Consider the following 12,822-nt stretch of genomic DNA (forward strand, 5'->3'; position numbering starts at 1 on the left):
ACAGGGACAGAGAGGGGGAGCAGGGACAGGGAGGGGGACAGGGAGGGGGACAGGGTGGGGGAGCAGGGACAGGGAGGAGGTCAGGGACAGGGAGGGGGACAGGGACAGGGAGGGGGATAGGGACATGGAGGGGGATAGGGAGGGGGACAGGGATGGGGATAGGGACAGGGACAGGGAGGGGGAGCAGGGACAGGGACAGGGAGGAGGGTAGGGACAGGGAGGGGAACAGGGAGGGGGATAGGGACAGGGAGGGGGATAGGGACAGGGAGGGGGATAGGGACAGGGAGGGGGATAGGGACATGGACAGGGAGGGGGACAGGGACAGGGAGGGGGATAGTGACAGGGACAGGGAGGGGCAAAGGGACAGGGAGGGGATAGGGACAGGGATTGTGAGGGGGACAGGGACAGGGAGGGGGATAGGGACAGGGACAGGGAGTGGGCTAGGGATAGGGGGGGATAGGGGCAAGGACAGGGACAGGGACAGGGAGGGGATAGGGACAGGGAGGGGGATAAGGACAGGGACAGGGAGGGGGCTAGGGATAGGGAGGGGATAGGGGCAAAGACAGGGAGGGGATAGGGACATTGAGGGGACAGGGACAGGGAGGGGACAGGGGAAGGGAAGTGGGCCTGGAGGTTGCAGATTAGGGGAGACTCATCAAAATGCTCAAGTAGTAGAGGAGAGAATGAGAGGTGATGTGGTGAATAGCTGGCAGCATGTGAGAGAATGAGAGGTGATGTGGGGAATAGCTGGCAGCATGTGAGAGAATGAGAGGTGATGTGGTGAATAGCTGGCAGCATGTGAGAGAATGAGAGGTGATGTGGTGAATAGCTGGCAGCATGTGAGAGAATGAGAGGTGATGTGGTGAATAGCTGGCAGCATGTGAGAGAATGAGAGGTGATGTGGGGAATAGCTGGCAGCATGTGAGAGAATGAGAGGTGATGTGGTGAATAGCTGGCAGCATGTGAGAGAATGAGAGGTGATGTGGTGAATAGCTGGCAGCATGTGAGAGAATGAGAGGTGATGTGGTGAATAGCTGGCAGCATGTGAGAGAATGAGGTGATGTGGTGAATAGCTGGCAGCATGTGAGAGAATGAGAGGTGATGTGGTGAATAGCTGGCAGCATGTGAGAGAATGAGAGGTGATGTGGTGAATAGCTGGCAGCATGTGAGAGAATGAGAGGTGATGTGGTGAATAGCTGGCAGCATGTTCACAGTATGAGGCCAATGATTAGGTCCCATTTTAACTCTATAAAGATTAATCATTCCTACGTTCCCTCCTCAAGAGGCCAGAGTGTGACGCTCTGGGTAGAAGTTGCCCTTTAGACACATACAGTATCTAAGGTCAGGTCAGTATACCCTGCCCAAATCCTGATCTTAAAATACAAAAACTGGCCTTAGATCAGTGTCTGGGAGCAACTTCATCCTACTCCGTTTGGTTAGTAATATAAAGCAGTGCATCAGAGCTTTGCTGCTTCAGAGTTGTATTGTTGTATTGCTGTATCTATGGTAACTTCTATATTGTTGTGTAACTGAACCCCTGTCCATCTCTCACGCTGTCCCCCTCCAAACGGCCTCTCTGCATGTAAGTAACAACCAGTGACAGTAGCTGGCTAGCTAACGCCTCTTTTGGCTCACTCTCTCTCTCTCTGTGTGTCTGTCGCTCTCTCTCTCTCTCTCTCTCTGTGTGTGTCTGTCTCTCTCTCTGTGTGTCTCTCTCTCTGTGTGTCTCTCTCTCTGTGTGTCTCTCTCTCTGTGTGTCTCTCTCTCTGTGTCTCTCTCTGTGTGTCTCTCTCTATGTCTTTGTCTCTCTGTCTGTCTCATTCTGTCTCATCAATTTTTTTATTTGAGTTATTATGAACCTTTCAGTTGACCAGCTGTTACTCCTAACTAGTGCTGAGCGATTTACTGAAATTGTGGTTCTTTTTTGGTTTACAAAATACGAATTGTCTGACGTCGGTTCAATTATTTGAATTGCATTTTGTTCGTTTTTTTCTGTGAGCTCAGTGCACTAGTTAAAATGTGCTAATTAAATACAATGACCATAATTCATTGCACATCTACTTGATAGATGTAAATGCATGACTTACATTATTTACTTTGAAGAACTACTAAAATAGTGATTTTGTCAGACAGCGTAGACAGCAGCTCTAAAGAGATCAGATGATGACTTGGAATGAAATAATGAAGTAATCAAATAAAACAAATGTAATATACACAACAACTGAAATATTTGATATAAGTAATGTGAGTAAATGATGGTTAATAAGTGATAAGCAGTAATGGACCATCATGGAACTTTTAATAATTGTTTTCTGTGTTGTTACAGCATTCAACCCAAAAAATCGAAACCGGGATTATTTTTGAACAATCAAACCGAAAACGAACTGACCTCAAAAAGCACTAATTGCTCAGCACTACTCCCAACGTTTCCGTTTTGTTTCTGTTGCACCTGCTCAGAGCAACAGATCCAGCACAAAACAGAAAGAACGTAGCTTTGCAGTTTGTGTGTGTATTTGCATGTGTGTATTTTTTAGTTTCCCTCCTCACCCATATATTTAGTTTATTTTGGTGTTGTGTGTTTCAGATGTAGTTAGTTGAATTTTAACATCATACATATTCCTCAGGGAAAGAGTCCCCATTTGATATCCCTGAGCGTCATTCTCAGAATGTGACACGTTGCACATAAGGTTAAAGGTCGGCACAAGTTCAAGGACACATGCCAGCCAATGAGAGAACAGAGCAGCAGAGGAAGCAGGAGAGATTGAACCAACCTTAGCCGTTAGAGATGGTGAGAGAGAGAGAGTACATGGCGTACTGAGTGTTGTATTTCCCATGTCAGACACAGCTGTTAGGTTCAGTAGAGGTGTAATGTGCAGTACTCTGTAATGTACAGGGTACTGCACACTGTATGCTGGGTAAGGACATATGCTCTTTGCTGTATGCTGTACAGACACCCAGGAGTGTCGTGTCCTACTGTCCTGTGTTCTCTCATTCATCTCTTCTTCTATCCATCCATGGTTTTATATATAAATAAATACAAACGTAACACACATACATTGTGGTATCACTTTTTAAATGTAGATGTTCCAAAGGTGCACATTATCGGCTTGTATGTGACTTGTATGCATGGAGGCCTGGAGACGCTAATCTTGTTTATGTTAATTAATGGTCAATTATCGTGAGACCGGCAGTCTTTTAAATGACAATAACCGGCTGACAGAATGTCTTGATCGTCACAGAGGTCACATCAGACCAGAAGGAAAACACAATATTCTCCATATTTTTCCCGTCATGTGTAAACAGTCTTACACAAATCTCTCTTCTTCATCTCATTGGATTAGGGCTTTAGACTGGGTTATAATAAATCACTCCTCTGATTTAGCTATTTGATTTAATGATGTCCCGTTTAAGGACAAACAGGCCATTCTACTTATACGACTCCAAGGGAGAAGATCAAGCTCTCTCTCTCCTTGTAACATCATAGATCATTCCCTAATTGTGAATTATCTCCCAACTGTCACTAATTGTCAATAACTGTCACTAATTGTCACAGACAACATGTCTACCCCTTCATCTCATGGCTAGCCTGGGTGCTTGTCTGTTTCTGTTTTAGCCACCTTGTCCTTCTCAGTCCCAGATGTCGATATAGTGTTGTTGAATGTTGAAACACTCAAGTACCCAGGCTATGATTGTCTCCATGTGCAACTGTCTGTCACAGGCATTCTCTCACCTTACTGTTAGGGTCCTGTGTTGTCCCAGTGTAAGATGCACTTCTCTGGATGTCGCTCTTTACCTCTCTTTCATAGTGTCTCACTATCCCTCTCTCTTTCCTTGCCTCCCTTTCTCCAGTATTCGACCAATTAGATCTTGTCACGTATGAAGAGGTAGTGAAACTGCCTGCGTTCAAGAGGAAAACACTAGTCTTGTTAGGTAAGTAGAAATATCATCTGGCATTATAAAGGATAATGCTGTATTGTCTAAGGGGACTAGGTGGTGTTCTCAGTTCTGACTGAGGGCTCTCTCTTCTACAGGGGCCCATGGAGTGGGCAGAAGACACATCAAGAACACACTAATCACAAAACACCCTAACAGATTTGCCTACCCAATCCCACGTAAGACACACACACACACACAAACACACACACACACACAGATTCACCTACCCCATTTCACAGACAATAAATCAAATCAAATCTAAATTGATTTGTCACATGCGCCGAATACAACAAGTGTAGACCTTAACAGTGAAGTTCTTACTTACAAGCCCTTAACCAACAGTGCAGTTCAAGAAGAGTTAAGAAAATATTTACCAAATAAACTAAAGTTACAAATAATAAAAAGTAACAATAAAATAACAATAACGAGGATATATACAGGGGGTACTGGTACCAAGTCACTGTGTGGATGTACAGGTTAGTTGAGGTCATTTGTACATGTAGGTAGGGGTAAAGTGACTATGCATAGATAATAAACAGCGAGTAGCAGCAGTGTACAAAACAAATGGAGGGGAGTCAATGTAATAGTCCAGGGGCCATTTGATTAATTGTTCAGCAGTCTTATGGTTTGGGGGTAGAACCTGTTAAGGAGCCTTTTGGTCCTACACTTGGTGCTCTGGTACCACTTGCCGTGCGGTAGCAGAGAAAACAGTCTGTGACTTGGGTGACTGGAGTCTCTGACAATTTGTCAGATTGAGATTGCATCATCTGTGGATCTGTTGGTGCGGTATGCGAATTGGAGTGGGTCTAGGGTATCCGAGAGGATGCTGGTGATGTGAGCCATGACCAGCCTTTCATGCTTTGAGTACACGTCCTGGTAATCCGTCTGGCCCCGTGGCTTTGTGGATGTTGATCTGTTTAACTTCTCTAGGGTAGGGGGCAGCATTCAGAATTTTGGATGAAATGCATGCCCAAATTATACTGCCTGCTTCTCGGACCCAGAGGATATGATATGCATATAACTGGTATATTTGGATAGAAAACACTCTAAAGTTTCCAAAACTGTTAGAATTGTGTCTGTGAGTATGACAGAACAGATTTGGCAGCCGAAAACCTGAGAAAAATCCATTCAGGAATTCGTTTTTTGGGGGGTTTTGTAGTTTTCTATTCAATGCCATTACAGTATCCATTGACTTAGGACTCCAATTGCAGTTTCTATGCCTTCCATTAGATGTCAACAGTCTTTAGAAATTGTTTCAGGCTTGTATTCTGAAAATGAGGAAGTAAGAGCAGTCTGAATGAGTGGACCCTAAAGTGTCACAGAGCTTTTTCATGCGTGAGAACGAGAGGGTGCCTTTCTTGTTTACCTTTTAAATTGACAACGTTATTGTCCGGTTGAAATATTATCGTTTATTTAGGCTAAAAACAACCTTATGATTGAATATAAACATCGTTTGACATGTTTCTATGAACTTTACGGATACAATTTGGATTTTTTTGTCTGCCTGTTTTGACTGCGTTTGAGGCTGTGGATTACTGAAGAAAACCCGCGAACAAAACGGAAGATTTTGGATATAAAGAGACTTTATCGAACAAAAGGAACATTTATTGAGTAAATGAATGTCTGCTGAGTGCAACCATATGAAGATCATCAAAGGTAAGGGATTAATTTTATCTCTATTTCTGACTTGTGTAACTTCTACTTGGCTGGTTACTGTTTGTAATGATTTGTCTAGTGGGCTATGTTCTCAAATAATCGTAATGTATGCTTTCGCTGTAAAGCATTTTTTAAATCTGACACCGTGGTTGGATTCACAAGAAGTCAATCTTTAAACCTATGTAAAATATGTTTTGTTTTCTGAATTTTTGAGTATTTCTGTATTTGAATTTGGCGCCCAACAGTTTCACTGGCTGTTGAAGAGGTGGGACGCTAACGTCTCACGTACCCAAGAGAGGTTAAAGGTCTTTCTCACATCGGCTAACTAGACCGTTATCACACAGTCATCCAGAGCGGCTGGTGCTCTCGTGCATTCTTCAGTGTTGCTTGCCTCAAAACGAGCATAAAAAGGCATTTAGCTCGTCTGGTAGGCTCGCGTCACTGGGCAGCTCGCGTCTTCCCTTTGTAGTCCGTAATAATTTTCAAGCCCTGACACATCCGACGAGCATCAGAGCCGGTGTAGTAGGATTCAATCTTAATCCTGTATTGGTGCTTTGCTTGTTTGATGGTTCGTCTGAAGGCATAGCGGGATTTCTTCTAAGCGGGATTTCTTCTATTTCTTCTATTAGTGTTCCGCTCCATGAAAGCGGCAGCTCTAGCCTTTAGCTCAATGCGGATGTTGCCTGTAATCCATGGCTTCTGGCTGGAATATGTACGTACGGTCACTGAGGGGACAACGTTGTTGATGCGCTTATTGATGAAGCCGATGACTGAGGTGGTATACTCCTCAATGCCATTGGATGAATCCGGGAACATAGTCCAGTCTGTGCTAGCAAAACTGTCCTGTAGAGTAGCATCCACGTCATCTGACCACTTCCGTATTGAGCGTGTCACTGATACTTCCTGCTTTAGTTTTTGCTTGTAAGCAGGAATCAGGAGGTTAGAATTGTGGTCAGATTTGCCAAATGGAGGGTGGGGGAGAGCTTTGTATGCATCTCTGTGTGTGAAGTAAAGGTGGTCTAATTTTGCCTGCATTAAAGTCCCCAGCCACTAGGAGCGCCGCTTCTGGATGAGCATTTTCTTGTTTGCTTATGGCCTTTATAGAGTTGTTTGAGTGCGGTCTTAGTGCCAGCATCGATCTGTGGTGGTAAATAGACGGCTACGAATAATATAGATAAGAACTCTCTTGGTAGGTAGTGTGGTCTACTGCTTATCATAAGGTACTCTACCTCAGGCGAACAATACCTCGAGATTTCTTTAATATTAATATTAGCACCAGCTGTTATTGACGAAAAGACACACACACCCACCCCTCGTCTTACCAGACGTAGCTTCTTCTCTGTTCTGCCGGTGTATGTAAAGTCCCGCCATCTCTATATTATCCATATCCGCGTTGTTTAGCCACGACTCGGTGAAACATATCATTTTACAATTTTTAATATCCCGTTGGTAGGATCGTAGGTTATCAATTTTATTTTCCAATGATTGCATGTTAGCCAGTAGAACGGATGGCAGTGGGAGTTTACTCGCTCGCCTACGGATTCTCAGAAGGCAGCCCGACCTGCGCCCCGTTTCCTTCGTCTTTTCTTCATGCAAATGACGGGGATTTGGGCCTGTTCCCTAGAAAGCAATATATCCTTCTCGTCGGACTCGTTAAAGGAAAAAGCTTCTTCCAGTTCGTGGTGAGTAATCGCTGTTCTGATGTCCAGAAGTTATTTTTGCTCATAAGAGACGGTTTCAGCAACATTATGTACAAAATAAGTAAAGAAAAAAGTTAGAAACAACGCAAAAATAAAACGAACAAAATAGCACAGTTGGTTAGGAGCATGTAAAACGTCAGCCATCCTCTTTGGCGCCATCTTAACATAAACATACTACACACGGACTCTTTCATTCACTCACTCACTTTGACCATCCGTTGTGATTATTGTTCTTACTTAACCCCCTCCCCAACCCCCTCCTCCTCTCTTTCATCTCTACCTTACACCTTCCCTCCCCCAGATACAACCAGACTCCCTAAGAAGGATGAGGAAAACGGGAAGAACTACTACTTTGTGTCACATGACCAGATGATGCAGGACATCAGTAACAATGACTACCTGGAGTACGGTAGTCACGAGGACGCCATGTACGGCACGCGGCTAGAGACCCTCCGCCAGATCCACGAGCAGGGACTCATCTCCATACTGGATGTAGAACCACAGGTGTGTGTGTGTGTGTGTGTGTGCGTGTGTGTGCGTGTGTGTGCGTGTGTGTGCGTGTGTGTGTGTGAACCATAGAGATAGTTAGAGGACACAACCTTGTATCTGTTTCATTATGGCGTCTGTGAGAGAATGGGCAGCGCAATTGAGGTCATCTCCATTTTGAAGTAGTCCATTTTCTTCTTCTACTACTTCTATGAGTTGGTTAACACACCGAAAGAGTGCATACTGCCACCTAGAGTGTGTTGTTTGAACAGGTGTAAATCTAAGGTTGGCAATTCACTGCCACCTTCAGTTATGGAATGTTGTCTCACCAGTGTAATTAATTGGCTGATCCTTCCTGATGACCTGGATGGATTATGTGATCCTTCCTTAACCCATAGGAAGTCCCACAGATCGTGGATCTGGCGGAGGGTCTCTAGCCGCGTGCCGCGTGCCAGTTGACTACTTCAAAATGGTGAAAGTCCTCAATTGCACTGCCAATGCTAAACGGGCTTCTGGGCACTAGAGTCCTCTATCTCTACAGTGTGAACAAAACATTCTAAATAATCTAGGTGTTTTGTCATGTGTGCTTGTGAAAGCCAAGGGTCTTCTCAGGCAGGTCTTCTCACATACAACCAGCCCAGCTGACCTGTAACCTATTCTCCATTAGGCCCTGAAGGTCCTGCGGACAGCGGAGTTCGCTCCTTACGTTGTTTTCATAGCTGCACCAACCATTACCCCTGGCATCAATGAGGTAACATACTCTCTCTCTCTCACTCTCACTCTCCCTCTCACTCTCACACACACACACACACACACACACACAACTTGATACACTGCAGCTATAGAGCCACACAGTGGAGGTGTCTTAAAACCTAGCGCTCAAACAGGGAAATGGTTCCAATAATTTTTCCACCATTCATTTTTCACATAGGGAATTATAAAAACACTTAAAATAAAGGCTGTGTTTTGTGTAGGTTTACACTAGTGTGATGTTTTGATAACCTTGTCAATCTCTCTCAGACAAGATGACTTTTATCAATATATTCAGCTCTATTTACTCTAAGATTCAAAAATGCTAATTAGCATCAAAGTAGACGTCATGCAAAACTGTAAATCCCTGCAAGCTCCTGCATGTCATCTCTAGCTGAAACCTTTGCTAACAGGTTTTATGTCAGTTTAACACTTGTACAAGATAGTTCACAGAACTGTCAATTTAAAGAAATGTAGCCTATTTATTCATTACTACATTTAGTTAACATTAGATAGTTAATCCAGATATTCTTACCTTTGCCTCGATTCGGCAGTTTCGTCCAGATCATTATGGCATTTGTAGTTCTTTACGATAGCCATGTTTTGGGGGGATAAATACAGGCAAATATATTAATAAAAGTCACCTTGTCCTAAAAAGATTTACACGGTTATCAAAATGTCACAACAGGGTAAGCCTACACGAAACACGACCCTTTATTTTAAGTGTTTCTAAAAATCCCCTATGGGAAAAATGAAAGGTGGAAAAACAACTGGAACCATTTCCCTGTTTGACCACTAGGTTTTCTGGGTATCATGACTCATACTGTGGTACTCTTCTTTTTTTTCTGCACTTTCTGCACATTTTCTTTTTCTTCTCTCATCTTCTCTCGCTTTCTTCTCTGGTTTATTTTGCATGCTGTCTTTGTGAGCTTCTATTTTTCCGTTTCTCTTGCGTTCGGTTGACTGGCTCTCAGCTCCCCAGGTGGTGCAGGAAGCTGCCAGTAAGTATGAGTAGAGAAAACGCTGGTCATAGTCACTAGTGGTCTATTGTGTGGTAGTATTACCTCAGTAAACCAGCTCAATTCTCTCCTCCAGTCTCCTCTCACTGAGGACACCAGGGCCAGACCTACCAAAGCACTGTCCTGAATCCCTACTCATCCACTCTATACACGCACTCTTTCTCTGTCAGTTTCATTTCAAACTGCTACATTGGTATCACATCTCTGTCTGTGTCTTATTATGTCTCTCTCTCTCTCGTTCTCTCGCTCCTCCCCCCTCTTTCTCTCTCTCTGTAGGACGAATCATTGCAGCATCTTCAGAAGGAGTCAGAAATTCTCCAGAAGACCTATGCCCATTACTTTGACCAGACCATAATCAACAACGAGATAGATGAGACCATCAGACACCTAGAGGAGGCTATAGACCTGGTCTGTACCAACGCACAGTGGATCCCTGTGTCCTGGGTCTACTGAGGAAAAAACACAAAGCCCTCCTCTCCTCTGCTTTCTCCTCCTCTGCTTTCTCCTCCTCTCCTCTCCTTTCTCCTCCTCTCCTCTCCTCTCCTCCCTCCCCTCTCTGTACTACTGGACCTTTATGGACAACACCTCTCCCCTCCCCTCCCCAATGACTCCTCTTTAGCTCCCCCCTCCCCTTCTCCCCCTCCTCAGCGATATATCTCTGTGAAAACTCCATAGAGATAGAGGACTCCTCTTTATAGCTGTGCCATTTTCGCATCTGTGACAGCATGGGCAGCACCATTGAAGCTACAACCCATAGGAATCTCCACTTAGCTGACTACTTTGACTAGTTTAAAATGGCCGAAGCATGGTGGAAGCCCTTAGCTGCCCATGCTAATAGGACCTTTTGGCCACTTGAGGCCTCTATTATTCTCTATGAAAAACTCACATCATTCCTTCAGGAAAAGAAAAGCACCTCAACCAATCAGAAACCTCTGTGTACTGCACATGACCTTCAGCAGCCAATTGAAATCCTTCATCTACTGCATACGCCCTGCAGCAGCCGATGAGATTCTGCCCTTACAGACTACCTAGCCATAGTGTTGTATAAACAAAATAAACAAATAGATATAGTCATGTCTGTATTAGCTAGGAGGCAACATTTTTGTAGAAGTTTGTTTTAAAGAGACAGTACTATATCTCCTCCCCTCGTAGTGCACTGCAGCCTTCTGCATCATGTTACTGGCTGTGGCCCCATTACCCCATCCTTCATGGATGTTGATGTTCTTTCTCCTCGATCACACCGACAGCTTCATTGCATTGCCGTACACCAGAAGTACATTCATTTCCAATGGTACGCTGCGTTTGCCTTGCAGCATTGTTTTGCAGAGGCAGTTGTAATGCGTTCTGTGTGGTAAATACATTGGATATATTGAACGTATGCATGCTAGACGGCTTGACAGAAATGGTAGCAGAAGGTGAATGTTGAACTTTTGTTGCACACATATCCAGATGATGCTGCGTACCATTTTGCACAATGATGCTGTAGATGTGATCGATGTGTCAGCTGTCTCTGTGTTTCAGGTCTTTTCCTGCATATTCTCTTTCTCTCTCTCTGGACAGACTGAAGAATAACCACACAAGAACCACACAAACACTCCAGCCTCCCTTTATCTGGCTCTCAACAACTCTTTACTCCTCCTTTATTAGTAGTGCTGAGAGATTCATTTCGGGTGATTTTCGGTTTTTCAACAAGATGTTGGTTCAATAACTTGAATTCCATTTAGTTCATTTTTTTGTGTGAGCCAAATGCACTGTTTCTCTAGAGAGAAATCAAATAATTCACAAAAGAAATCAACTCAAGAACTATGTGGGCCACTTGGCTGAAGGGAGTTGTAGCTTTCATTAAGCTAATATTATTTGAAGATCTAGTAAAAGGATTTTGTCAGACAGCTGTACAGCTAGCCTAGCTAAATAGGACGACTAAAGACAGAACAATATGGGGAGTACAGAGATAACGTTATCTGGCTGGCTGACTGCTACTGCCTGAACAGCGATAAGATGACTTTGAGGAATGAAAAATAATAACGTCATCAAATAAAAACCAAGTAATATAACACAACTGAAATATTTTATTACTTCAGAGTAATTTCCTATTTTTCTATTGATGTCTACTCAATGTGGACCTGACTGAGACAATGGAATATTTTGAATGTTTTCGCGATAAGAATGTTCACAATTTTTGGTTTCGGAATTTCCATTCAAATGCAACAACAAAAAAAAAGGTCATTATTCCAGAATGCATTTCATGATCAAACAATAATAATTCAAACCAAAATCGAAAACTATGATTATTTTTTAAGAATCAAACCAAAACCGACCTGACCTAGAAAAGCACTAATCCCTCAGCACTATGTATTAGCCTTTATTGTAAACTTTGTTCACATAATCATTTTCTGTCTTTCTCTAAGCTCACTCTATTATTGTTCCTGTATTGTAGTTCAGTTTCATCTTGCTTCATTTTGTACATGTTATCACCCTAGCCACCCCTCTCCCCTGCAGACACACACTCACACCTCCACAAGATACGGTCTCTTCTAAATAAATCCAGAAATGTTTTAGAGATTTGAATGAGGTCTCATGCATGTTGGACATTTGCAAGCTTACATGCCATCTGTCCGTCAGTCGGTCAGTCCATCAGTGTTCCCAGTGTCCTGCTGTAACCTCCTCTCTACTGAAAACCAACATTCCACGCGTCTGGAAGACTCCACTCGACCAATGGAAGCAAGGGGAACAGGAAATAACAACCAACTAAAATAACCTTGAAACCTATGCACATCCCTTGGCATTTCAGACGACATTTCTAAAATACAACAGAACTTTCCAAATCGACCATGGTAGCGAGATCGATGTGTTTGTTAAAAAACAATTGTCCTATTTGTTGTATAAGAAAATTAAGAGGGGATCAAATTACAACTGATTCCTGTTTTGCCATTTCAGAAATGTGTTGTCTGAGAGTACTAATGTTTTAATTAAGTTTAATCAACGATAGATTAACGCTGATTTGTATTCTGGATCAAAAAGGATGTGTACACACTACGTTTTGCAAGGTGAAGGCTTTGCAAAGGAACAGTAGGCAGTTTGTGTATCTGAATAACTGTGTATATGAAATATGACTGATGATGATATATGTATGACTGCCCCAGTGTAAAATAATCTACAATGATAAAGTTCTTCAATATGAATTTAAAAATATATATATTTCATTTTATATGTTGAAAATGTAACCTGTGTCTCTCGCACGCACGCACACACACAGAACATGATGTTTATTCAGG

The 12,822-nt window shown here is 43.2% G+C and overlaps 1 protein-coding gene across 18 annotated transcripts in view; it reads left to right on the forward strand.

Annotated features, from left to right (window-relative positions):
- LOC129820868 (peripheral plasma membrane protein CASK-like) overlaps window positions 1–12,755 on the forward strand; it is a 237,314-nt gene extending 224,559 nt beyond the window's left edge. For 13 of the 18 annotated variants that reach the window (XM_055877923.1, XM_055877926.1, XM_055877920.1 and 10 more), the window contains 5 exons: window positions 3,850–3,930; window positions 4,032–4,112; window positions 7,594–7,796; window positions 8,446–8,529; window positions 9,824–12,755. In XM_055877923.1, coding sequence (XP_055733898.1) covers window positions 3,850–3,930; window positions 4,032–4,112; window positions 7,594–7,796; window positions 8,446–8,529; window positions 9,824–10,000 — 626 coding nt within the window. In that variant the 3' untranslated portion in view covers window positions 10,001–12,755. Of the gene's footprint in view, window positions 1–1,587; window positions 2,789–3,849; window positions 3,931–4,031; window positions 4,113–7,593; window positions 7,797–8,445; window positions 8,530–9,823 lie in introns of those variants that run through there. The other 5 variants (XM_055877921.1, XM_055877929.1, XM_055877932.1 and 2 more) reach the window with 2 other exon arrangements.
- Window positions 12,756–12,822: the final 67 nt, after the last annotated feature.

Source organism: Salvelinus fontinalis, chromosome 23, assembly GCF_029448725.1.
Source record: "Salvelinus fontinalis isolate EN_2023a chromosome 23, ASM2944872v1, whole genome shotgun sequence".
Lineage (NCBI taxonomy): Eukaryota > Metazoa > Chordata > Actinopteri > Salmoniformes > Salmonidae > Salvelinus > Salvelinus fontinalis.